Below are 26,300 nucleotides of genomic sequence, written 5' to 3'. Positions count from 1 at the left end.
CACGGCGGACTGCCAGCACGAAACGCACATTGGCGCCTACAAACCTACAGGGAAACTTCAAGAATTGCGCAATGCGTGAAGTAGCTTTGTAGGTTTGTAGGCGTCAGTGCACGTTTCGCGCCGGCAGCACGCCGGGGCTCTCCTGGCAGGTGGGTGGTGACCGATTTCAGGCGGGGAGAGCTCCTTGGCAGAGAAACTCGTATATCAAGTAATTTTTTTTCCTTTTTTTTTTCGACTTTTAAAATTACACACTGGTCGTGTGAATTAATTGGTGAACTTTCAACGCTAGATGAAGTGTAATAATGAAAGGCGAGTCGTGCGCCATACACGCGCTGCGAACGGCGCAGGGCGGCTCATGAAATTATCCCCTGTGCTCTGTCGGCAATTCCGGGTTCTTACCGCTCATTTGAATTTCCCGCCTGAAATTCAAATCCGCGCCGTAGTGTTCCGCTTCCGAAGAAGGAACGGAAGCGGTGACAACAATCCCAAGGGGGGGGGGGGGGATGGTGCTGTGGAAAAATCCAAAAATCTCGAGGAGGGGGGTCCTTGACGAGTTCGGAGACCCCCACTGTTTTTGCGACCCCCCTGTTTTTAGTGACCTCCCCTATTTTTTGTGACCCCCCCCCCTCTTTGACTGGTGACCCCTTGTATTTTTCCGAGATTTGGAACCCCCTCTTTCTGGGTAACACCCCCCCCCCCTTTTTCCGAAATTTGGACCCCCACCAAAGTGAATTACGAAAATCATTCCCTAAAAAACACAGTGTTCATGCACTTAGTTTTTTTCTAAAATTTGCATTTGGGAGGCCTCAAAATGGGTCCAATTCGGGTTGAAATTTCAGAAATTTTCCAGATCCGTTCCATGCAACAATTCGAGAGGAGGTATTCTTTGCTGAAAGTGAAATAATAAACGTAATTTTCTGGCAGAATTTAATGGAACATTTGCGTCATGGACGTCTAAAAATGCGTTCAAAAAGGGTTAAAGGCTCACAATTTTTCGAAGGAGGCCCCCCCGGACCCCCCTCCCTAGACTGAGGGTATTCGATACCCTCCAGACCCCCCAGCAAAATGACCTAGGTATATTAATAGTATTATCACACCAAATGAATCTTCAATTGTATTGAAATTACTAGGGGTTGCGCCCCCTGAACCCCTGATTGCCTCGCGGTCCACATGTCCAATTTCCTGCAAAGACTTTCGTGCCGCAGATTTCGCGTTTCTCTTACGATTTTGTATTACAGAGTATAATTGTTAATAAAATTGCATTTTTTCTGCAATCGTTATGCAGTGTCAACATCATCCATCCAAAAACATATTTTGTTTCTGTTCGATCGAAATCGTATCGTTTAGCTATTGCACGAAACTACGAATCTTGATGTCTTGAGCATGTCTTGAGGAGCTCTTGACAAGAGCAAAATTTAATAAAGTTTTCCGATATAGGTGGAACCAATTTCCGAACTACTGCTCCAAGTCGGAGCACGGGACATCAGGAGGAAGTTCTTTCTTGCTCCAAAATGGAGCATCGGAAGAACTTTTGCTCTTGAGGTGGAGCACCGGAGGACATGGTTCAAGTTCAAGCCATACCACCATAGTAAATAAACAACTGCTCCGATTTAATTAAGTCAGTCACGGTCAGTTGCAGAAAACTTCATATTTTCAAACTGACAACTATTTCTTGTCTCATGCATTTTCTGTGTCATGAACAAGATGGACGGCAATCCCTTAAAATCAGGGATTTGGGGATACTTTCTTGGAAACATTAAAATTAATAATCCCTGTTTAGCAGTAACAACTTGTGCTGCCTACCGTGCAAACCTGAACAACATGCATTTCAACATGTCCGAATTGTTATTGCGAATGCGAAGTGTCATTATTCTCTGACTTGATGATTGGATTTAGCTAGTCTAGACTTAGTTTTTTTCCCCTTGCAATCCTTTGAGTCGAATCCCTAGTGGCCATTTTAGTGAAATTGTGATGGGCGCTAAATCTAGCACAGCGAATGGGGACGATTCTAGTGCAAGGGATAGGACTTTTTCAACTAGCAGCAGTTCAGATGTCTCCGTCGTTACGGGCAGTGGCGGGCTTAGTTTGCTACGTTCTTTGCCCAGCGTAGTCTCCAGTGACAACCGGCAGAGAGCTAGATCCTTATCCAGTGTCCCAGATAGTCATGAAAACATAGGTGTAACCAATCGGAATGATGGCAACTATAACATTTCAGAGTCACCCGAGACAGATAGTAGCTCCGCAGAAGATCATGTGCTAGACAGCCCGATCTCAGCAAACATTAGTCTTGGTCGAGTTTACGCAGCACAGTCTCTACCTTCTCACATATGGTCTTGGAACGGTAAGTCTCACTATGCACGTATCAGTCTTTTACGGGACGGAAGATGCAGAAAAAGCAGTGCAGACTATTCACTGCGGATCAGGAAGATTTTAGAAAACATGATGTGCACTCTGTCCGAAGTGATCTGTCATTTATAGGCATTTGCTACTCACTGACCATTTTGCTTTACTGTTTGTCTGCTACTATTTCAACTCCTAGTTCAACTCTTCAGAGTGTGTATACAGCATTACTTATCACTCTTGATCAACTTGACGAAATCGTACTGAGATCAGCTGTCAAAAAACCCAGAAGTGTACAAGATTATTGGCTCTTCCATTGATTTCAACCATTAAACTGTTCAATCCATTTACAGAAATACGATAGTGGCCTTTGTGTTTTCAAACTGAGGCCAAAACCCCTGTTCTTAGCCCTCCCCTGATAAAAAGCTTTCGTTCCCGCATCATTTGTATTTTTTTTTGCTCCGAGATTTGATTAAGCCAATGTACATTTTATTTATTTATCAATTTTTTTTAAAAGAAAAAGTGTTTACAAGATATGAAGTGGCAATAGAATGTCATTTAGTCATGCCATTGAGCGTAGCTCATACATAGTTTATATCGACGGCGCAAGTTTGCAATCACATATCTTGTTAGCGGTGTCTGAAAATCTCCGCCTTTATGTTACTTTTTTGAAGGATAACAAATTGACATCATTCCTTGAAGTTTTTGCAGAATTTTCTTCGCACAGAGAGGAAAAATCACAGCAGTTTTAAAGAGTTGCCGTTGAGTAGTTTTCTGTTTACAAAATAAAGTATGACAAGAAGTCTGCGACGTCGCAAACTGAGTTATGTGATCGGCAACTTAAACTGTCGATATGTGTTACTAGTATGTATTAGTCTATGTCATAAGTATCTCTATGACCACAGAGAAAACAAAAGGGGTTAAGTGTTTGTTAATGCATTGGGTAGCTGGTGTTAGGTCCGTAATTTTTTACAGAAGAATATTGTGCAGCTGATAACAAGCCAACTGCAGCAATTTAGAAGTCACTCTACTTTCCTACTCTGCTGCATGGTTATGCCGACCACCTCTTCAGCCAAATCCAGTTGACTATAAAGTAACAGCCTTAAAAATCATCTCTTTAGATTCCTCTGAAAGTTGTAGTGCATTAGGCAGTGACAATTATTGCCAAAAATAACAACCAATATCTAGATGGATTTTTTTCCCTGAGTAAAATTTGTACTTCATTTCACAGGTTTAAAGTGTCCTGTTTGCTCCAAGTTTGTTCTCCCAGACGACATAGAATGCCACCTTGTCATGTGCCTAACCAAACCTAGATTAATTTATAATGGTGAGTTGGATTGATATTTTTTTCTTAGATTTGCCAAAATTTGCATAAGTTCTTTTGATATTTTTAAGGCTTGGATATGGCGAGCAAACTGTAATAACTCGTGTGAGTCTGACCCATGTCTGATTGTGAGACCTGTGAGTTCGAGTGTCAGTCAATAAATAGTTTCTTATGACTCCCATGGGATGAAGTTTTTCCTATAAATGTCCTTGAAAAGACATTTCAATTCAATCCTTTTGGAGTTGTCCATTTATCTCTCGAGGTCAATTTTTTCATGATACAATAATATGTGGTGATTATGTACCATAGGGAATGAGAAACTAATTGAAGTGTTATGAGAGTTAAGCGCACTTTTTGAGGAGAAAGATCCCTGCACTCATCACAATACCACAGTTTCAGGGTCTGCGTTTGAGCTCTCAAGAAAAAAACTGCTCTTTAAATCATTAAGAGTGTCATCTAAATTAATGTCAAACAATGTCTATGAAATCACTTCTTTTATTAACCTTATCGGTCGTATTTATCAAATTTTTGTAGAACCTTTTTCTCACCGATTTTCCAAATTGTTGATGCTTTTACACTGCGGCCATTTCGAGCAACCGCTTATCGTTGGGTGTCTAAAAAATTTGTAAAAAAACTAAAATTATGGTACGCTTTCGCGATCGCGAGTAGTTCAATGGTTTCTGTGTTGGTGATGTGACTATCCAAGTCGTGTCCAAATAGCGAACTTGGACGAGGAACCCGAACGACTACTCTTGATTGCGAAAGCCTATCACAATTTTAGTTTTTTTAGAAATTTTTAAAGACCTGACAATGAGCGGTCGCTCGAAACGGCTGCAGTGTAAAAGCATCAACAATTTGGAAAATCGGTAAGAAAAAGGTTCTACAAAAATGTAATGTCTATGAACACTTATCAGGCTTTGTTCTTCTCCTGTAATGTCTCATAAACAATGAAATCTTTATTTTGCAGAGGATGTCTTAACAGATGATAAAGGGGAATGCGTGATTTGTTTGGAAGATTTAACTGAAGGGGACACCATTGCCAGGCTGCCTTGCTTATGTATCTACCACAAAAGGTTGGTGCCTGTTTCCGTTTCCTTTAGGTTTTTGTGTATTAGATAGATCTATGGATGACATTTAAAAATATATTGCATTAGCATTGCAGAACATGTTAAGCTTTTATCATTACCTACAAAAAGAACTATTACTCCCCAATTAAGGAAAATGATGGAAATTTTTCCATACCGATGACTCTGACTTTAGATTGACTTACGTCTGAAACAAATTCATTGTCTGGAAAAGTCCTATTTTTAATGAACGATTCTCATAATCTTCATATTCACGCTGACTAACCCTGCACTACTAGTAAATCCTGAAAATAGAATCCTTTCTTAAATTCATATAAGTGAGTAATTCATTTTTTTTTTTTTTTCAGTTGTATTGACAAATGGTTTGATGTGAATCGATCATGTCCAGAGCACCCTGGTGACTAGAGGGCCCTGGATTTGTACAAAAATATGCTATTGTCACAAGACTGGTCACATTCGCGACGCAACGTTCGGCACTCTGCACAAGCTCAAAAAGGAGACTTGAAACTCTCTTAAAATGGAAGTCTTTGCTCAACAAAAGCTCATCAACCGGCCAAAATCGTTCGGCCTGCTGGTTTGAGGATTTATTGATTCATCGGTGAGGTCTAAATTAGCCTTTCATTTTAAGTATGTGGAGAGTGCTTCAAAAATTTCCAACGAGGAACATCATTCACCCATGGGAGTATCACCATCAAAGACCAACAACTCCATTGGTAACCAAAAAATTGCATTTTATTCTTAGGTGAATTTTCACTCCATTTCTGAGTTTTTTGTTCAATTTCGTGCTTTCAAATTGTGTTTGCTTTAAGAAAAAATTCAGAACCTATGGTAGAATTACCTCGGAATTTGAAGATTGTATTTGTCTCTTAAAAACCTCATAAATTTCACTGTGGTATAGACCTCTGGCATGCCCCAGGAATTTGCAATCCTTGGCAATGGTGCCACCAAATACCTCCAGAATGAACTGATAAGCTGAAAGAAACCATTCAAAGTTAAGGCTTTCATGGAGGGAATCTTTGACGGTTTGAGAGTCTACCTCTGTACCCAGTCAAACTCTCCATATGAAGTTCGAGATCAAATAGATCACTAGGGTTGCCGTTGCTGCAAGCTAAAAATTTACCATTTTGACCCTCAGAGTTCCCACACAAGATTGCAACCCTGCTGGTGTATTTGCTCCCCATTTGCTTATAAAGTCAGACTAGGTGAGTCCTTTCATCATGCCAGGCATCTCCTCCAACTTTTATAAGCTCTCTGAAAGTTTTTTTCAAGCCTGAATGGTCATTTTTGCAAAAATGCTTGTCACAATTGCGTTACTCACAAAATTTTACATGAGATGAGGTATTTATATTACAATTCTTAGTGGCGTGTAAGAGCTCTAATCTAGCATCAATTTTTTTTCAAAACTGCCCGTAAAGTGTGTCTCTGTCGACTTCACTAAAGAATTCATAGAATTCAGAAATAGATCTTGATCCATGTAATTTTGTGTACAAAACCAAGTATCTTGATAAACTGTCATCATCATCCGAATGTTTTACTTTTTGATCAGAGTATGTAAGAAAATTGTCTACGCTGTTAATGCTTTACTAGCACAACTGTAAAAACAAGCACTCATATTATCCTGAGAGCCAGTGTGGCTAATGTACACAAAAGCAGATGACGCCAGAACATGTTCAAAATTGTTAAGTTTTTTGCGCTCTGCAAATTGTGGAATTTTATCATATTTTAACCTCCAGTTAATCAGTTCTATGACTTTGCCATCAAGGACCATTTCTACGTCTCATGATGCCAAGATTCTAACATTCATAATGAATTCAACTTGTGTTTCCCTTGAATATTTTTCTCTATAATTCAACAAATATTTACATTGATTGTGTCTGAGGTAAAAAATAAGTATCCAAGTTTGAACGATCTTTTAGAGAAATGTTTTAATCCTTCACTTACTATTTAGGCATTTTGAACGCAGTATGGAGTATGAGGATACTATTTGTCAGTATGTTCTGAGACACAGCCTTAAAATTAAGCCTATACATGAACACAAGGAATATGAAACGCAACTTACAATTGAATCACATTTAACAGATATTATGAGAAACAAAGAAAAGAAGGTTCCAGCCAGGATATATTGGCAGCCTCAAATATATTGATCTTACAGGGTGAATTTAGTCTTAAAATTCATCCATGCTTCTTGACTATACATATTTTTGGTTCAAGCAAAATATGCTAGATCTGTGATCACTTTCAATCCTAGTATTGCAAAAACTTTGCCACTCAACAGGAAAAGATGGTCCTTGGTTGCTTGGATGTGATCAAAATAATTTCACTTCATACAAAGGTAAAAAATTTAGATTTACTCCGTAGAATCACAAATATGCTGATCATTATGTTTTAATATGTGCTGTTGTTGTCTAAAAATATCAAAACATCAGTAAAACACTGAAAAATGAATATTCACAAATGAAAAATTCTCTCACGAGAGCCCCTATGGGAAAATTTATTTTTGTTTAAAAGAAAGAGAAGTAACAGCCTTAGCAATTCAAGTAAAAGCTGTTGTTTATGCGAAGGCTGTATACATGTATACAAATGTGGGTTCTTCCACCATAGTGAAATTGACGTAGCAGGTGACAAATACTTGGAAAAACTTCCAGTGCGCATTAGATTTTTAAACCACCAAACAGGAAATAACTTCCAAATTAATATGTAGAGTCAGTGGTGCACATTAAGTATATTCAGATTTTATGTTTGAAGTCGGGTGTTTGTCCTTTAACTTAGGCATAAAATAATGAACCACTATACAAGTATGAACTAAAGCATTATAATTCTTATTTTTTAATCAAAATTTAACAAAGAATTTGATTCAGATAGTAAAAATTGCTTAAATTAACTTTTAATTAAGATATTAACGTTTTCAGTCAACATTAGTCATAGGAAATGTGAGTTGCCCGCCCACAAGAAAAACATCACTGTTGGTGAGTCTTATCGCTAACTACAACAGATGTGGCAGGCTTCTTAATGAAGCAGTGTTCCTCTCCTACCATGTGTTGTGTATAGTGTAAACGACATGCAAAAACTGAACCAAAGTGCTAGGATTGAGGTTGTCATATTTTCATGCTGCAGAGACTATTATGGGAAAGTTTAGTGTGTGCTTTGACTCATATAAAGTTTTGTTTTTTCAAGAGCGGGAGGTTTGAGTTTACGCATTGAAAAACCTTGAGTATCTCAGATAGGAGTTAATTTAAGCAATTTTCACCGCTCAAATCGTGTTCTATGTCAAATTTTAATTTAGAGAAATGAATCAGAATGCTTTAATTTGTTCTTTTTCTTGCAGTTCATTTTGAAAAGCCATAAAGGAGATAGGGCTGAAGTAATTCCAGAAAGGTTTTTTATACTGTTTCTCAAAAGAGCACAAAAAGTGTCCGTATGGACTCATGGTCTGGGATACTTCTCTATCACTTTGGAGCTCTCTAAAGAGGTCTCTATCTGTAATCTAAACCGTTTATTATTTAATTAGTGTCACAACATCTTCGAATCTTCTCAGGCTCTGTCAAAAATGATCGTCGGCAATTTAAATCAAGAAATCATTATTTGTTCAATATTTAGAGTCTCATAATTTGCAAATTGACAAAAATTCTCTGGATCATATCTATTGTCATTCACTTTAAAATTGCATTTCTCATTGATTTTTGCAGGAAAATTTGTTAAGATTTGCATTGATAACTTTCTACTAATTCTTAGACCAATGAAACAGCTGAAATTAGTGAAGAAGGCGAAAAAGTTAATAGACAAATTTCACAACAATTGGATTTTTATTATAAAAGGCTCGGGGATTGAAATCATCTAAGGTAAAGGTATCTTTCAATTTTAGTCCATCATTCATTGGTTGCTGAAGCTAAAGCAGGAAAGCCACAGGAAGCAGCTCAATTTTGGTTCACAATCTGTAAAATTTTTCAACTTTTGAGCCTTGCTAATTTTGTGCAGATTTTTATTTTTCCAGTAAATAAAGTCTAGTTCATACGTTAGGCAGTGATATCAGAGCCCTACATATAGTGCATCAGTTGGGGAAAAAACAAAGAAATCAAATGTAAAAATCAAGTATCAACTGAGCGTCAAAAACATGTGCAACTCGATTATTATTTTAGTAAGCTTACTATTCTTCATTAGCTATTCGACTCACATGAAAGGAAGAAATGTCAGAAAATCTATAAGAAACTTAAAGAAGCTTTGAAGATTTGATTCACGATTCATATTTGAAGCAAAGTTGCTCACAATTGGATGGGTGGATGGTGGGACCTAAAAAGTCTTATTGCTTTGCAATTGCCTTTGAAGAAACATCTGTATTTTTTTTCTTTTTTTTTTTACTATGTAATAATATTAATTATTTCAAAAATAAATTTTCACCATTTACTTTATTTGCAAATTGCAATCTAAAAGCATAGGAAGATTTTAAACCAGAAAACACAAACGAAAATAATGCTACTTCTTGCAATCGTTACTTTCATGCTTTAAAAATTAGAAAGTCACAAGTTTTGAGTCAGCTGTGAAATGAAAAAGGTGGCAGTGCGCCTGCATCCATTTGGCATATGTTAATTTTTAAGAAAGGATAATGTAATATTGTATGGCTGTAACTGGGAGTGCTGTAAAGTATGTTCTGTTGAATTATTGTGATTTTATTTAGTTCTTTATTTCCACCCTATTGAAAGGGAAACTACGAACAAAGCAGGACTCATCTCTGCAACGTGTTTTGTTGCAAGTAGTGAGGAACACAACTTTGTTATAGTTATTTCTGTTTAATATTTTTACCAGTTAAGAAGACTGTTCAACGAGATTTGTTGAACGCTTTTGAATAAAACATTGACATTTTGTTTTTAATCCTATCTTTTTCATTTAGTCAGTCCTCATTAATTTCATAATATTAATCGTAATACACAATTTAATGTTGGTGGGTTAATATTTCTAAATGGATTAGCCTGCTATATTTGAACTGACAACTCACAGTCTCTGCAAATTTTTAGACCAGAATCGGAGTTGTTGCAACAGGAATAAACTAGAAACAGCAGGTGAGTAAGGAGTAGTTCAGCTCTGTGCGGACAGAGCCCATATGGATCCTTAAATAGTTGCATTTTCCGCTAAAAGAAGGGGCTGAAGCCAAGGTTTGGAGATACATTTTTTTGGGAACTATAAGCCAGAGATGCAAGTTTACATTTTTCGTTGTGTTTTAAAGCAACTTCCTGACTTTTTTCGGCCATAATCTCCAGAAGGCAAATAACATGTATCCTGCTAGTATACAATTTTGTAGCTAATTCAAAATCAACCTAAATGGAGGTATTTATTTTTAATATGTCATCTGCGTTGTAGGAATATTACCTACCTAATCGGTGTTTCTCAAACATTGACATAAAGATATGCACCATTAGAATTCAGTCCCCCGATTGATGCTCTTCTTTATACAATCGTGGCAATGATGTGACCGCACTAGAAATGAAAATTCTCCAAAATGTATTTAACCTTCCATGAAATTTCAATGATTTTTCAGAGGCTACGTATTCAATCTGTAACAATTATACGAGAATTAGACAAGATATGGCACAGTGTCATGCTACGAAATGAAACACTTTCTTTTCTTTTTTTTGGAACTAAGATTTTACTGTTTGCATGTGTTTCGCTGTTTATCGAGTTCGATCACTGCCCAAATTTTAAAAATTGGACGAAATTGCGTAAAACTGTGCAAAATTCCGCATTATAAATATTCGTGAAAATTTGCGTCGCCGGACTCTGCAACGCTGGTCGTGACGTCACAGAGTAACTCTTGCGTGACCTTGATTGCCATCGGACCATGCGTTCTGCCACCTGATAAGTAAACAAAGTCTGTCACCATGGTAACCGTCGAGTGTTTGTAAACAAAACCCATTTCCCGAAGTAAGGGAACTTCTTTTACATTTCCTTCTTTCGAAGTTTATTAAAGGTCTGTTCGAATATGCTTATATCTACTCTTCTTGCGGTCAACTAGAGAAATGTGTGATCTTAGGAATGTTGGGTTCCAGACTATTTCCATTTTCACTTTCTAATCTCTGCTTCTAGCCTTGCTGTAAGTAAGGGAAATGCAATTGAAACATCTAACTTCCGTTTCACCAGCTCTGGTAAGCTAGCTTTGCTCAAATTAATCTTTGCTTTTAGTCAGCTTTTCAGTTCAGCTCAGCTTTAGTCAGAGATTTAACCAGCAAAAAAAATCTGAGAACAGATAACACTAAACTCAAAATTCTAGAGTGCGCTAGCTCTCATACTTATATAAAAAAAATTTAAAAAAAAAAAAAAAAAAACCTGCCAAAGCTTGAAATCCCTATGAGGTACTAAAAATCTATGTTTACTGGTGGATTGGATCGCCGATATGCATCAGGCATTTCACTTATATCACAACAACCAACTCAATAATAAATTCATTCCTTTTGACTAACGTCTATTTTTAAGAGTTAGTGTTAGTCCAAATTGTGCGTCAAGTACACTTGTATGTTAAATGAACGTATTCCTATCAAATAGAACTATGTGTGCTGGTGGAAAATATGAGTTGTGCTCGTTAGTCAAGGGTCGTAAGAATAAACGGGAGCGGCTGATGACAGAGCCGAAGGGCGACGATCTGAGGCATTAACTCATGAGCCCTGTCCGCCACTCTTTAGACACATATGCCCATGGCTCATGAGTCCTGCATAGAGCACTTGCATCTGTTTGGCAAAATGTGAAATCCCCCTTTTCCAATTCAGCAAACGGTAGGTACTATGTGCCACCTGTATGGGAGACTCAAGAGCCGTGAGCATGTTACAAGAGCGTTGTAGACAGAGCTCATGACCCAATGTCTCAAATCACCACCCTTTGGCTCGGTCATCGCTGCTCTTGTCACTGATGCTTTATAATTCCCATTCATTCTTACGGCCCTCAACTGATGAGCACACCCCATCTTTCCCACCTGCACATATCGACGGTGAAACTACCAAACCACGTACCTCGTTTGCGGTGTTTAAAAATCTACGCTCGTATTTTATTTTTTTGAAGTAGACCAAATCAATATTATTCCTTGAAATTTTCACAGAATTTTCTCCGCACGAAGAGGAAAAATCAAATTTTCAAGACTGGACGTTGAGTAGTTTTTCATTTAAAAAATAAAGTATGACAGGAAGTCTGCGACGTCGCAAACCGAGATACGTGGTTTGGTAGTTTCACCGTCGATATAGTTCTGTTGGGTAGAAATACAACCAAGTATGAGTGTTGGTGTTGAAGATGTATTTAGTACACTGAAGAATGTTTTTTTCATGATGTTTTTCACACGAACTACAGTGCAGCCTTATCATGGATATTTCAGTTGGTAATTAGTAATTCTGATTTATTAACCAGACTTTGTAATTCATTGTGTTCTCAGGAAGCTCAATCTAGTATACTAGCAGTGGCATGGTCTCCGAACAATCTGAAACTAGCTATTTGCAATAATGATCGCATCATTTACCTCTATGATGACAAAGGTGAAAAGAAGGACAAATTTCCAACTAAAGCTGCTAGTTCTAAGGTTTGTTAAAGTCATAATAAGCCTGTACGCACCCATCTTAGTATCTTTTGTCTTGGCAGCCAAATTACTTATGGTTCTCAGATCAGGGGTGGCCTTTAGGAGTATCTTGGGCGGAAATACTCCCTTTGCCTCAAATCAAAATTAGAGACAGACATGTTGACATTACATCATAGGCTTGCTATCATTGGCATGCTTGCTTTTGTAAAATACCTAGTAATACTTATTTCAGAGGGGAAATACGCAATAAGAGCAAGGCATTCCCTCTCAGCAGTATTTGATGCCTTGGGGCAACACAACAATCAAGAAAACAACTGCATACACATTGCAAGTCTAATTGCAGTGTTTGACAATCTCAGTCTCTATTTTATTTTTCGACATCATTCCTGGAAATTTTCGCAGAATTTTCTGTGTAGAGAGAGGAAAAATCAAGGCACTTTGTTAGAATTGCGGTTGAGTCGATTTTCATCTAAAAAATGAAGTATTACAGGAAGTCTGCAATGTCACAAACACAAACCAAGACACGTCGTTGCGAACTTGCACTGTCGATAAATACTCAAAGGAAAAAATTCATTCATAGCAAATTTTCCCTTTCACAGCTGGGTTGTTTATTAGCAACACCAAGTAGTTTCAACTGACCAGAGAGGAATCTTGACAGTTCATTTTGTGGTTTAGTAGATTCATATTGATTGATTTTTCTCCTCTGTATCAGTATATTTTCATGATTTGAAAGGGTACTGGGGTGCTGATCTGTTTCTTGTCATTCTATATTGGATGATGAAGTTATATCGTTTTAGTTTTTGGAACACCAGTCAATCGAGCTGGTGCTGAGCTAGACAGAAGCTTGACACTCATGGAGGTGGCCTTGGAGGCCATCAGTCAGGCAGCAATTGGCTCAAATAGTCCTAGCTGTCCAGATATAGTGGATGCATGGTTTGAATCACCCTGAATTTTATGCATAAGTGACAAAAGAGACAATATTTAGCTAATTTGAAAGAGCTTCCACAAAAATTGACTGTTTACACATTTCTTTTGTCTTGCCTGACAGTCTCTAAATTTCCAGCAATATTTCCATGTAAAATTGGTTTTTCAGAATGGGCGAAAGAGTTATACAATCAAAGGACTGGCATTTTCGCCGGATTCTACAAAGCTTGCAGTGGCTCAATCTGACAGCATTATTTATGTCTATAAACTTGGAGAGGATTGGTAAGTGTATATGTATGTCATGTATGTTTTTTTGTTTGTTTTTTTTCATGTAGAATATTCCAAGTTTTGTTCGAGTTTGTTTTTTTTTTAAAGCTTTAAAATTATCTTACCTATTTAAAAAGCATAAAGAAAGAAAAAGTTGATGACAATCAGTCTCTGTAGAATTTAAACAGTTGGTTTACGTGAGGTCAATCTTAGCAATTTCATAACTATTATATTTTCAATTTAACAATAAAATCTGTTAAGTTGAAGTTCAGACTGAGGAATTAACTTAGAATCAAGATTTCAACAACTTAAAATTTTCCTAAATTATTCATCCCTGCCATTGATGTTTGCAATGGATAATAAAGAAGAACTAAGAAAGGATGGGTATTTGGAGTATGCATCTCTCATCACCCTCACGCCCTTCATTCAAGCGCAGCCCGAAAAGGTCTTTCTGCAGATGAAGTCATGGAAATAATTTCATCCCCATAAATGTCAAGCTAATGCATAAGCTCAATGTAAATAAGGTCAAAAAGTATGAGAACGTCAGATAAATTTTCTCACATTGATGGTCAAAGTGCGAAAGCATATATTTCTGTTTGCGCCACTGCAGACCTCCAGGTCATACTTCATTTTTTCTTTAGAAACCTAGTCAAAGTAAATTTTTGAAAACTTCTCTGACTTTACTTCTCTGTCAGCAAAATATTCTGGAAAAATTTCCAGCGGTAAAGTCAGCTTTTTTCTCTTTGAAAAAATAAAATAGAAGCAGAAATTTTGAAACACTGCAATGGAGGTACATCGTTTCACACCTTGGCCTTCAATATGTTGTTGGATCCAGCGGTCACAGATTTTCACAGCGGTCACAGATAAAAAAATTAACACTAACTGAAGCAAATCAAAATCTGACCGTCAATATTTTAACTTCTCTAGATTTTACATTATGCAAAATCTCTTTTTCCTCATTCGTCATTTTACTGAAGAAATATCCTGTCCCCTACTGAGTCCCAATTTTTCTGTTTCAAACTTTGCAGGTCCGACAAGAAAGTCATTTGTAACAAGTTCATGCAACAGAGTCCAGTAATGAGTCTTTTATGGCTATCCGAAGGTCCTATTATTTATGGCCTGCTTGACGGAAAAGTGAAGGCTGCGCACATCAAGGCAAATAAATTGCAATCTCTTTATGCAACAACATCTTGCATCGTGTCACTGGCTTCTAAGTTTGTATTTTTACTCTCTTTCTTCCTTGCCTTTCTCATCCTCTCTCTCAGGTTATTCCACCAACATACCTCAATCTCTGAACATGCAAGAAATAAAACTATAAAAAATTGCCCGAAACCGTACGTAAATCTGAGACATGTTAATTTTTTGGGAAAACAGTTTTTTCTATAATTGTCAAGTCAATCCTCGAGTTATTTTATCTATTTATTTATCATTGATTATATAAATGATCGTAAATGATTGTAAATGATCATATGTGCATTGTTTTATTATCTTTCAGTTTACGCGGAACTGGATTTCTCTCCGGTCATGCAGATGGTAGTATTGTAAGGTACTACATCTCGGATGATTCAAGCATGGAAGCTCAGGTAAAAGATTTAAAAACCTCCAAATTTATCATGATTTGCAAATTATCTCATAGAAGGAAAGTGTCTCAAATCAGTCGAGGAGCACAGAGTAAGGAAGCAGTCAGTCACATCAAGCCATTTCAAATAGTGGAAGTTCCGAATTCTCTGGACATTATGACACAAAATTTTAGACAGAAGTTTATCTTCTTGCTGGAACAATCACAAATGATCAAGACCTCAGTTCTTTGAAAAAGCAAACTTAAAAGGTCCGATGGTTTGCACATCATCTGATATGTCTTATTTCTATCTCTTCCTTAATCCCTCAGTTGTTACGTACATGTATATGTAAAGAAATCTCAATGCTTTAATTATGAAACAGTATTGTCTCAAGCCTCCTTCTCTCTTGAGCTTTTGATCCCTACAGCTGCTGCTTAAGATTGATAAGACCCGACACATTCTGAGGGAGAAAGGAATATTGGCACCTCTATAATAAATCGATTGAAAAACGAAAGAGTATTTGACCTGCAAATATTTGTCTCCATAGTTTTAAGACCTAGGAGAACGATATTCACATTAATTTTGCCAAAAGAATTACTGTAATGGAAATTTCTAGACTGAAATCAGCCCAAAGCTGAAGTAGATTTATGTATAAACTCTATGTTTTTAGCCATTGTGCACATATTTCAAAATATTCTCTCATTCAGAGGAAACATTACCTTTGAAGAATAGTTTTTCACCAGAAATCTGGAACAAGCACACTGTTTGATCCGACTTTAGTCACGACCAGTCAGGAAGGCACTCCTGGATGCGGTTAGATGCATTTCAAATCTTTTTGGACCCATCATCAGCCAGACCCGGGACGCCTCCGCAGTTGCCTTTCTAACTAGTTGTAATCTGTGTTATACCAAATAGTAAATCTTTGGAGGAAAAATATTTGTAAAGGGTGATGCTCCCTCTTGATTTATCGAATTTTTCAATGTATGCTCGCCTGTCAAAAAATCAACTGTTTGTGTGACTTGTGCGCTCAAACTGCTCATGTTACGCAGGATTGATTTATTTTTCCAATTTCCAGGGGCGGATCCTGATTCATCGTGTGGCACCTTACGTATTAACATGGCCTCTTGGTGGATGGATTCTGGCAGGCGGATCTGATCATAGCATTTGTGTCTTTAATGGAAACAATGGCCAGTTGGAGAAAACTTTCGATTACTCATCCCCTCAGTTAAACGAAAAAGACTTTTCTGTAGCATGCTGTAGCCCTAGTGGTCAAGCAGTCATTGTTGGGGGATTCAACAGGTACTAAACAAGTTAAGAAACATTCTGAAGAATATTTCAAAGTAAAGACAAAGTAGTACAGAAACACCGCTAGAACGGTCATTATGAAAATTGATGGCTGAGGAGGGAAGTTAAGTGACTGGCAAAACACATTGCTCAGGAGTTGTTACGCAAGCATATTTGCTCTTTTAAAAAATTTGAGCTCAATGTAACCAAGCAATCCTTTCATAATAAACTGAGCGGGTCACACCATTCTGTAAAGGGTGTGAGTTGTGCACCAAATTATATTGCGGATTAAAAAAAACTGGAAAAATTCCATCCTCTTTGTTCAGTCAGGGACTGATTTTTATTTTCATCCTTTTTCATTGCAACGCGTGCGAGCAGCCACCGTGACCGCCGCGTCGGCCAGCGCACTCCTTCCCTCCGCCAAAAGGCAAAAGGCTAGTACCGCGCCAATCCACTAGATCGCGCGCGGGTCTTGTAAGCCATCCCGTTCCTTTTGATCCCGCTTTTCCAGGAAAAGACTCGGGAAAGTTTTATTTTTACTTTTATATCCTAAGGAGGACACCATACAGTTACTTTTAGTTCACTCAGATTTTCATTTTGGTTCGATAAGAAGTTCATTTTTTAGTTTGTTGTTCGTTCTCGCGAATATCGAGCCGAAACAGCTCCAAGTAGGGTCCCCCGTGTGGCCGAACAATCTTCGCCTTCGTTTGCCGATCTTCTCCCACTGGTATACCAGCGGTGCTTTTCGTGTTTTCTTCGCATCTCTTTCGCCGTCTCACTGGCATCCAGTGACGTTGAGATTTCCTACTGGAGCCCAGTAGTGTCTCTCATAGGTTTCCTTCTATCTTTTTTTATTCGTTTGTTAGGTTTCTGCTGGCATTCCAGCAGTGTGCCCTACTGGTTATCCAGTAGTGATTCTTCGCATCTCTTTCGCCGTCTCACTGGCATCCAGTGACGTTTAGATTTCCTACTGGAGCCCAGTAGTGTCTCTCATAGGTTTCCTTCTATCTTTTTTTATTCGTTTGTTAGGTTCCTGCTGGCATTCCAGTAGTGTGCCCTACTGGTTATCCAGTAGTGATTCAGATCCGCGTCTTAGTATTAAGTTTCTACAAAGCTCTTCAAGCTTAAGGTAAATTGTAACGTAGTAAAGCTCTTCAAGCTATTTTGTTTGTATTTTCATCAGTGTTTTTCCTCGGCAATTTGTATCTCTTGATTTTCTCTTCTTTTCCATAACGTAAGTATCAATTTCTCCATGTTCATCTAAATTAGTTTAAATCTTCCGTTCATGAGTTTCTTTTTTGTTTACGTTTAAGACTCAAAATTCTCGCGTTCCCTTTTTCTTCAAACCCAGACTCGCTCTGAAGCCGGCTCCGCGCAGCCTGGTGTTCCAAATCGTCTCGTAAGACTCAATTAGGGAATCCAGACTTGTTCTGTAGCCGGCCCCGCGCGGCCTGGTAGCCTTTCATAAAACAAAACATACAGTCCACTTTCCAAAATAGCTCATTTCTTTCTTTCATTTATTTTTCTCATTTTATTTTGGGCCTCTGCCCAAACACTCTTTGCCATATGTGAGAGATGCAAAGAGCAACAGGCACGGAAATATGATACATATAGTATGTTGCAAAAGTACGAAATGTAATAACAGGCAGGCAACCGGCGAGGCCCAAGCTCAGACAAATCTGACAGAAACAAACCAGAGCAAATGAGGAGCAAGGATTAGAAGGCACCATGACAACTGGCAAGAGCTGCTAACCACACGCACTCCACTCCATTCCTCAGCCACCTCCTTTCAAAGTGCAAGGATTTAAAGCAAGAACTTTGTGAAACTACTCTAAAGGATACATTATACAGTGGCCGCTCGCTAATTCGAAACTCAAGGGACCGAGCGTTTTTTTTGTATTAACGGGTTTTCGAAAAATCGAAATTTCGAATTATAGAGAGCGGCAACAAGGAAAATTCGAATTAACAGGGTTTTCAAGCAGCTCTGTAATTCAAAGTAATGGGCCCAAAACGCTCTATAATTCGAAATTATGGGACAATAGGAAAATAAAAATATGTATGTACGAGTTTTTTAAGGGCGAGAACAGGGACCCACCTCTCGCTAGAGTGGGGTTTTTATTACATATGAGAAATTGTACATGCAAAAGCGAAAAAAAGAGCTCGAAAAAATAAACTTGCAAGAGAAAATGCAAAATTCACGCACCCACTTTCACTGGCACACAATGCAATACATACTGGATAATCAGCTCATCTTCAGAGATGTCAACAAAGTCATTCGTTAGTCTAATCTCCCATGCCGGGCAAGCTTTTAGATCAAAACAACACCGCCGCGACAGATTTCAAATTACAGAGCGTTACGGTCCGGCTCCTTCGAATTATAGAGCAGTTTGCTGAGCCGCTTAACCGCTGAAAAATTCAAATTAGCGAGGGGAGACAAATACATTGATTTTTTTCGAAATAAAGGGATTTTCTCACGGGGATCGACTTCGCCTTCGAATTAACGAGATTTTCGAATTAACGAGTTTCGAATTAGTGAGCGGCCACTGTAAAAAGACAGCAACTAATGTATTCAACTTTTTCTAAATTTCAGAGGTAAAATTTTCAGTCTGAAGACAATTTTCATGAAGTTCAATGAAGTGAAGATTGCTTAATTAAGAGACCACATAGTTCCTTGATAACCATAGAGGACAATAGAGTCGCAATGCACTGGAGCGCTGATGAAGTCAATCCATGAACAGACCATTCCAAGCCCCTTGTTTGCCGGAAAGTGGGAACTATCTGGGAACCGTTCGGCATTTTTAACATGGCGGCTTATGGGAGAATCTCGGGCTGTAAGTGGTTTTCGGGATTTATTCATATAAATCAATCATTATCTCCGCGAATTTTGGCAAATTGCGTTCACTGAAGTCATAACAAATTAAAAAATGTACAACACTCCCGGTTTTTATGTATGAAATGAATTTTATACCTGTATTTTCTGAGCGGAGACCAGAGCAGCGGACCCGCGCATACAGCATCGCCAGTTGCCGCACACTAGTCTCAGGAGTACTGGAAAAAACAGCCTCAAAAAGTAACTTCATCAACTTAACATTGCGACTCTATCGTACTCTATGTTGCTAACACATTTTACTTGCTACTTCTGTCACCTGTAAACCCCATGCGACTATCGATTAATGTATTGAAAAAACTTTTGAATCTGGTTATGTGTGTTTCAGAATATACATGTTTGTCTGGTCTCCAAATAAAAATGTATGGGAAGAAAAGCAAGTAAAAGAAATTCCAAATCTCTACAGTGTAACAGCACTTGCATGGAAGAGAGATGGATCCAGGGTTGCATGTGGAAGTGTTTGCGGGGCTGTTGATATCTTTGAGTCTGTTTTGAAGTAAGTTAATTCTTTTCAGTTCTTGAGTTATTTGCCATTCTACTTTATTTCAACTAAAAAACGTATAAATAGTTTGAAATCTGTATAATTTCACCATTTATGACACACTTTCATGGTTTCAAGGAAAAATAGGTTTCCACTATACTTCATAAGAGGCCCAGTAAAAAACCTCAAACCTGCCAGGTGTAAATGTCAATTTTAAATTATTTCTGGCAAGAGTGTCCTGCTTTGGTCCATTCAGAAGTAGTAGAAATGGAATTGTAAAAAGAAGAAAGAGGAAAAACTCTCTGCAGGGACAATAGAGACTTACATCAATCATGAGAAATATTTTATCTGAAAAATAAGTACACACACTTTCTTTTTTAAGTGTGAGCACAACTCAGACTCTAAGGCATACAACTGTTGATTTGTGATTTATTCAGACAAAATTGCATTGTCGGAACTATTTTGAGAGTGCTAAGGGAAAAAATTCAATTTAATGGTTCGGATTTTGAAGAATTGAAAATACTTAGTACGTATCTGTCAAAAGTCGTCCTCTGCTTTTGACGTGTTTTCTCAATTCATAGTTCTGATTAATTTCATTATAATTTTTTTTTTTTTTTTTTTTTTTTTTTTTTTTTTTTTTTATGTTTCTCAACAGAAAAATGGTTTGGAAAAACAAATTTGAGATGACCTATGTTGGTCTTAGCCAAGTATTAGTGAAACCGATAAACCAGGATGCTCGAGGAGTAATTTTGAAGTCTCAGTATGGCTATGAAATCGATGATGTACGTATAGTTGGAGGTGACAGGTGAGTTTTAAATTCACTCCCCCAAGACTCTAAAGTCCGTGCCCTATTGTGAAGTATCTTCCTTAACACCCCAATTGCCAATCTGAAGAAGTTGGATCTAGATCTTAACCATGATGCTAATGGCTTTCATGCATTACACATTACTACAAAGTTAGGTTCTTCTTTCAGGGCATTCTTTTATAATTCAAAAGTTTTGCTTAAAATTTAATTCCTCTTTAAACCGCCTGCCCCTCCCCCATGCCTCACCCGCCAAATGGCCAGGTAAAAATAATCCACCATTCTTAAATTTCTTTAACCTTCTTCCACCAAAGCTGAAAATTTGTAAGGATTCCATTCAGGTCCTACTCCAATGGGAGCTGCCTGTTTGTACCTCCTTCATGATACCTTTTCTTTCTTGAAAATTTAAGTAATTCTGTTTTCCAGAAACATTTATTCTACTTAAACAAAAAAAAAAAAAAAAAAGTTTTACCCGTAAGACCTAGGCGTGTCAAATGTGACTTAGTTTATATGCTCACTATGAATTTTGCAAGTTACAGAAAGTTTCTTAGATTGTTTCACCTGCTTTTACCCATTTTTCGCCCTCTATTAATGCTTTCTGTCAGCTATCCATTTTATTTTAATAGGTGTTAAATGCTTTAGGTATTTGGTAGCACGCACTCCTGAAACGCTGTTACTAGGTGATCTAGAGCGTAATCTCTTGAGTGAAGTACGCTGGCCAGATTCAGACCGGAGAGAACGTTTTTACTTTGACTATTCAAATGTGTGTCTAGTATTTAATGGTGGTGAATTGAGTCTCATTGAGTATGGCAACAATGAAATCCTCAGCTCTGTGAGGTAATCATTTGTATTCATTTCATTTTATTTTATTTTGCAGTCTGATTATTGAAATTATTAGACAAAGCGACAGATAAAGAAGATGACTGGAAAATGGAGGGATCTTATCGTTTGAAATAATCAGTTGTTGTAGACTAAGGGGAAAAACTATGAGCTAACTATAGGGTCTTAAATAGGTTGCTGTTAGTCATACTGTTACTTACCCCCTTTGTCCATTGCAACCACTTGCTGCCTGCTGCCACCAATAGGATTACTCCATTCTCCATTTATTTTCCATTTGTCTTCTTTAATTGTCTATCAATTCCAATAATCAGCCTGCTGATGAGACATTTACTCTCTTATTTATTCAGCCAAACTATTTATGCTTCTCAAGTTTATCTTATATTATTTTCCTCTATTTTCTCTTTCATATTGTTTATTTACAATAGTTAGTCGCATAAATTCCTTTTAGGAATTCTAATGGGATTTTAACTGTTTCTTACTCACTTTTATTCCTCATAATATTTCCATCAAACACTAAGAATGAAAAACATAATGCTTTTCGAACAATTTTATTTTTACTATATCTCTTTCCCCCTTAGTCTTCCCCTCTCCCTGTTCTGGTGTGTAATGAGCCTCTAGACAACGTATAAAGTAAAAGCAAAATGTTACGCGATGCCTCCACAAAATTTTGTGAAGAAAGGGATTCTCTCAACAGAAAAGTTTGGAAATCAACTCCTTAGTAAGATTTGTATGTGCGCACTTAATACTAATCTACTGAAACAAAAATCATACTAATAACATAATTTATATGTTTGCCTTTCAACTGGTGTTAATCATAAATACTTATAACTTCAGTAGGAGTTGAATTTCAAATTTCCAGTTGTGTAAATTATTTTCTGCATAAAATTTTGAAGGGAAAACACGTTTTTGTGTGTTTATTCATTCCATATATAGTGCCTTATTTTCATTAATGCATTCCTATTAGTTGTTAGCAAACTTGTTTCCATACCTTTACTTTGGGCTTTTGATCAAACCAAAAGGAATTGAGAAATCCTGATGCCATGCATTTGAGAGAAATTTTTACTCATATTGTGATTTTTCATTCGTAACTCTTAGGTTTCAGGGGAGAAGTACTGTTTTCCTCAATTTTCAGTTTGCTCTTGACATAGTTACTCTACATTATCCTTGTTATTAGTGCTTAACCTAGGTGCCTAACACATATCCTAAAATGAGCGTGCTGTGGTACCTAGTGGGATGGTGAAATTTATGACATCACCTACAAGTCAATGATCGTGCTCTTTCACGGATTTATTCTTCTGACTTTGCAGGACTGAGTTTGTGAACCCGAAGTTGGTGAGTGTGAGACTTGATGAGCGGAAGCAGTTGAACTCATCTGATGCAAATAAGAAACTGGCGTACTTGCTTGATTTAAAAACGATTAGTGTGGGTAAGTTTTCACAAATCTTTCCATATCTCTGAAGCAATTATGAAACAGTTTGTTTAATTTATCTCATTATATGCAATTGATTAAAGTTCAGTTAAATTTGCTTTTCAGTTGATCTTGTCTTTGGTGTAACAATATTTCAGTTTTCTCATGACTCAAAAATTGAATGGTTAGAACTGAATGAGACCGGGCATAAACTATTGTTTCGGGATAAGAAAATGAAATTGATCCTTCTAGATACACGTTCTGGAGAGAAGCACACGTTGCTACACTATTCAACTTTTATCCAGGTACATGAGTTTTTCTCTTAGTAAGGGCTTTGTGTAAAGATCTGTTCGGTGTAATCTTTTAATTTTCTGAATTAAACTTTCAATAAGTTTTCAATATCTTCAAGGAGTTCACCTACTGATTTGAAAAAAGTATCCCTTTTAAAATAATACAAGCCCCCTTGCTTTTTTTGTCTCAATTTTTTTCCATCATTTAAATTTTTTATGTACGAATAATGATCCTTCTCAAACATCCTTCCTCTGTAAATGTAAGGAAAATATAAAAGGTCCTCTGCAGAAAAAGTAAATGTCTTAAAAAGGTGCAAATGTGTTGAAAAGCATGGATAATTTATGTGATTTTAATGTACAGATTTAATTATACTTGGGAGCTTTCATTTCTCATTACAATTTTTGTCAAAAAGCCTGGTTATTAATCAAAGTCTCTAAGATTCCAAACTCACTGTATTTACCAATTGTATGTCATCTTCAATCAGGTGCCAGCCAACATCACGAGTACTTTAGTGCACAAGGGCATTGATGTAAGGGCAACAGATATTTTAATTTTAATAGCTGGTTACTTTTTCAAGGTAGAAATATTAATCATACAGTAATCTTTTTAATTGAAAAGTTTTTCAGTTACACCTGTCCTCCAATGTAATTATTAGCCTAATAGGTTTTTTTTTTTTTTTTTTATTACCAGTGGGTACCAGGAAGTGACGTTGTAGTTGCACAATCGAGAGACAATGGATGTGTCTGGTACAACATTGATACTCCCGACAGAATCAGCATCTTTCCGGTCAAAGGAGAAATCACTGGTGTTGTTCGCGATAGTGGAAAAATCGAGGTACCATGTATTTAATTTTCAGTACTTCGTTTTTTTAGTGCAATGTGAAAAGGAGTCAGTAAAGGAATTTAAAATCGGACAAAAATTTTCCAAGACTCGAAAAAGCTGCTTAAAAGTTGCGATGTACTTGGATGAGAAGTTTTAGGAAGCACCTTTGCTGATTGCAAAACCTGATGGAAACACATACACTTAAAATTACACCAAAACAGAGGCCAGTTTTTAGCTTTTTAAACTCAAGAATTGATTTTGTCAAATAAATGGAGGCAAACAGTCGACCACAATTGGTGTGTGGTCCTTTGCCACATTCGGCAAACCTTACAGGTGTACTAAATCCTTCAAGAATCATCATATTCCGTCTACCAAGAAAACTTAACAATGGGAAAAAAGACAACAAATATTCCTTTGATGCTTTTAGGCAACTTACGTCCACTGGGAAGACAACAAACCACTCTTTAACTATTCACAAGTTCACGTTCAGCTCAATTTCGGAACATGTTAAGTTAAAAATTTATGTTAAGAAGTGGTCTCTTTCTTTTTTCTAAGTGTCTTTATAAAAGCAAAAAAAATATGAACATAAATAAATATTAAAAAGAATTGGTAAAAAATGTATATTTTTTATACAACAACAAATTATGTACGATATCGGTACGAAAAGTACTTGCAAACATTAAGCACTAGATGAATCATCGTAATGTTTGCATGTAATTTAATCATGTTTCTGTCAAGAGCAGATAATTTCTCAAGATGGAAATCAACAAAGGAGCTATGAGCTGGATAAAGGACTTGTGGAGTTTGGAACAGCTGTTCATGACAGTGATTTTGGACGAGCAATCCTGTTTTTGGAAGAGTTTTCTCATAATAACTGGAATTCCAAACGCTTGGAAGCAGAAGGCATGTGGCAGAACTTAGCAGAGATTGCACTCCAGTTACACAACTTGCGTGTTGCTCAGCGTTGTTATGCGGCCCTTGGAGACATTGCCAGAACGCATTTCTTACGAGTTACCCTGGAAATTGCAGATGACTATGCTCAAAAGAATGGTGAGTTGAATTTGGGTTCATTGGTGTCAATTTATATTAATATATTTGATTTTTAATTGTATTTGGCACCTTGTATAACTTTTATACGTTCCTTTATTTTTCCACAACTTATTCAAAGCAAACTATCTCCCAAAAAAGTTTTAGGAAGCACTGCAATTATACTCCACAGAGATTATATATCCCGCAAATGTGCAGGCCCCTTGTACCTATCAGAGTGGGCCTCTGTGTGCTGATCCAACTCTGGCAGCGCGCGTGTCTAATATGCGCCGCGAAGGGAACCCCAAATCTAGGCGTCATTCCATTGGTTTTTCACTGCTCATAATTAAGATATGTTTTCCCGAGCAGAATGATGTAATTTATTTTTTAATCAATTTTTATTAATAATATTTTTGATTTAATAATAAGACAAATTATTTTTTATCTCACTGCAGGTATGTCATTACTCATCAGTAAAATTAGCCTGCATCAAGGACAGCTGTTTTAATTGTGCAAGGATTAACTTGTTTATTTAAGTGCCTACTTGTTTATTTAAGTTCACTGTACTTTTGGTTTATGAAGGTGGTGATGGTATGGATTGCTTGGAGGTTTGGGCTCGCATTGCAATTCTCAACAAGCAGTACAAAACTGCAGAAACCATTTATCTTGAGCAGAATCAGCTCGACAAAGCTATCAAAATGCACCAGCGTCTTCACAAGTGGGACAATGGTACGCATTTTAACAATATTAATCTCTTCAAAATTGTTCCTGTACTCTGTTGATTACTTATTAGACATTACAAATTCTAGTTGAAACAAGATGGAACAGGAGGGGTATCGAAAATGGCCGTTTTTGGGCCCACCTTCGCTGAATTTCCTCAACTCTACAATTATTTGCTTATTGAGGGTTTATATTTTACGGCATGCATCATGATTTGGTCATTTTGGGTTTCTCTCCAGGTGTAATACTAACCTAAACATTATGAAGGACGATTTTGGCGAAAAATGTGGATTTTTTGGCGTTCGACCGCAAACTCGCGAAACTCTCATTTTTCGCCAAAATCGGCATCCAGACCCAAGTTTAGGCCAGTAAGAGATTCTAAAAGCAACGGATAATGACCAAATTATAATGCATTTTGTAAAATATAGGCCTTCAATGAGCAAAAAATCGTAGTGTTTAGGAATTTCAGGGTGGGCCAAGAGCGACCCTTATCGATACTCTTTTTTCATGAGTTTTTCTAAGTTTTGGTCGTGTAGGAATTTGCCAAGACAGTTTTTGGACTGCAAAATCTGCCAAAAAAACCTTTGCAGTGAAATTTTTCTTTTCATTCAAAGCATGATCACTATACTTTTCCTCCAGTTATCCCTATGTCTTGTCGTTTTTTTCTCTCATGAGCAGAAAACGACTATTTTTT

General features: G+C 37.2%; 2 protein-coding genes across 3 annotated transcripts in view; both read left to right on the top strand.

Moving 5' to 3' along the window:
- Positions 1-1,813: 1,813 nt before the first annotated feature.
- Positions 1,814-9,615, top strand: LOC109035956 (E3 ubiquitin-protein ligase ZNRF2). The gene is made up of 4 exons (XM_019049819.2): positions 1,814-2,341; positions 3,572-3,667; positions 4,632-4,737; positions 5,097-9,615. Exons 1-4 carry the CDS (start codon positions 1,972-1,974, stop codon positions 5,152-5,154), a joined length of 630 nt encoding a protein of 209 aa, XP_018905364.1. The 5' UTR covers positions 1,814-1,971; the 3' UTR covers positions 5,155-9,615.
- A 134-nt stretch (positions 9,616-9,749) lies between these two features.
- Oseg2 (intraflagellar transport protein Oseg2) overlaps positions 9,750-26,300 on the top strand; it is a 33,464-nt gene continuing 16,913 nt past the window's right edge. For both annotated transcript variants that reach the window (XR_011899101.1, XM_019049837.2), the window contains exons 1-14: positions 9,750-10,883; positions 12,155-12,298; positions 13,389-13,501; positions 14,515-14,700; positions 14,982-15,069; positions 16,121-16,344; positions 19,545-19,712; positions 20,353-20,502; positions 21,142-21,336; positions 22,647-22,765; positions 22,874-23,052; positions 23,729-23,872; positions 24,604-24,910; positions 25,469-25,615. Coding sequence is in view for 1 of the 2 variants with exons in the window: in XM_019049837.2 (XP_018905382.2) it covers positions 10,845-10,883; positions 12,155-12,298; positions 13,389-13,501; positions 14,515-14,700; positions 14,982-15,069; positions 16,121-16,344; positions 19,545-19,712; positions 20,353-20,502; positions 21,142-21,336; positions 22,647-22,765; positions 22,874-23,052; positions 23,729-23,872; positions 24,604-24,910; positions 25,469-25,615 (2,203 nt within the window). In the remaining variant the exon portion in view is untranslated. The remainder of the gene's footprint in view (positions 10,884-12,154; positions 12,299-13,388; positions 13,502-14,514; positions 14,701-14,981; positions 15,070-16,120; positions 16,345-19,544; positions 19,713-20,352; positions 20,503-21,141; positions 21,337-22,646; positions 22,766-22,873; positions 23,053-23,728; positions 23,873-24,603; positions 24,911-25,468; positions 25,616-26,300) is intronic.

The sequence above is a fragment of the Bemisia tabaci genome, chromosome 2, assembly GCF_918797505.1.
Source record: "Bemisia tabaci chromosome 2, PGI_BMITA_v3".
Classification (NCBI taxonomy): domain Eukaryota; kingdom Metazoa; phylum Arthropoda; class Insecta; order Hemiptera; family Aleyrodidae; genus Bemisia; species Bemisia tabaci.
The sequence above is the reverse complement of the archived record's forward strand: the minus strand, read 5'-3'. Positions and strand labels throughout refer to the sequence as shown.

Coding starts and splice junctions, on each gene's coding strand:
- LOC109035956 (XM_019049819.2), top strand. CDS start 1,972: ATGGGCGCTAAATCTAGCACAGCGAATGGGGACGATTCTAGTGCAAGG. Junction 2,342..3,571: donor TCACATATGGTCTTGGAACG/GTAAGTCTCACT, acceptor TTCATTTCACAG/GTTTAAAGTGTCCTGTTTGC. Junction 3,668..4,631: donor ACCTAGATTAATTTATAATG/GTGAGTTGGATT, acceptor TTTATTTTGCAG/AGGATGTCTTAACAGATGAT.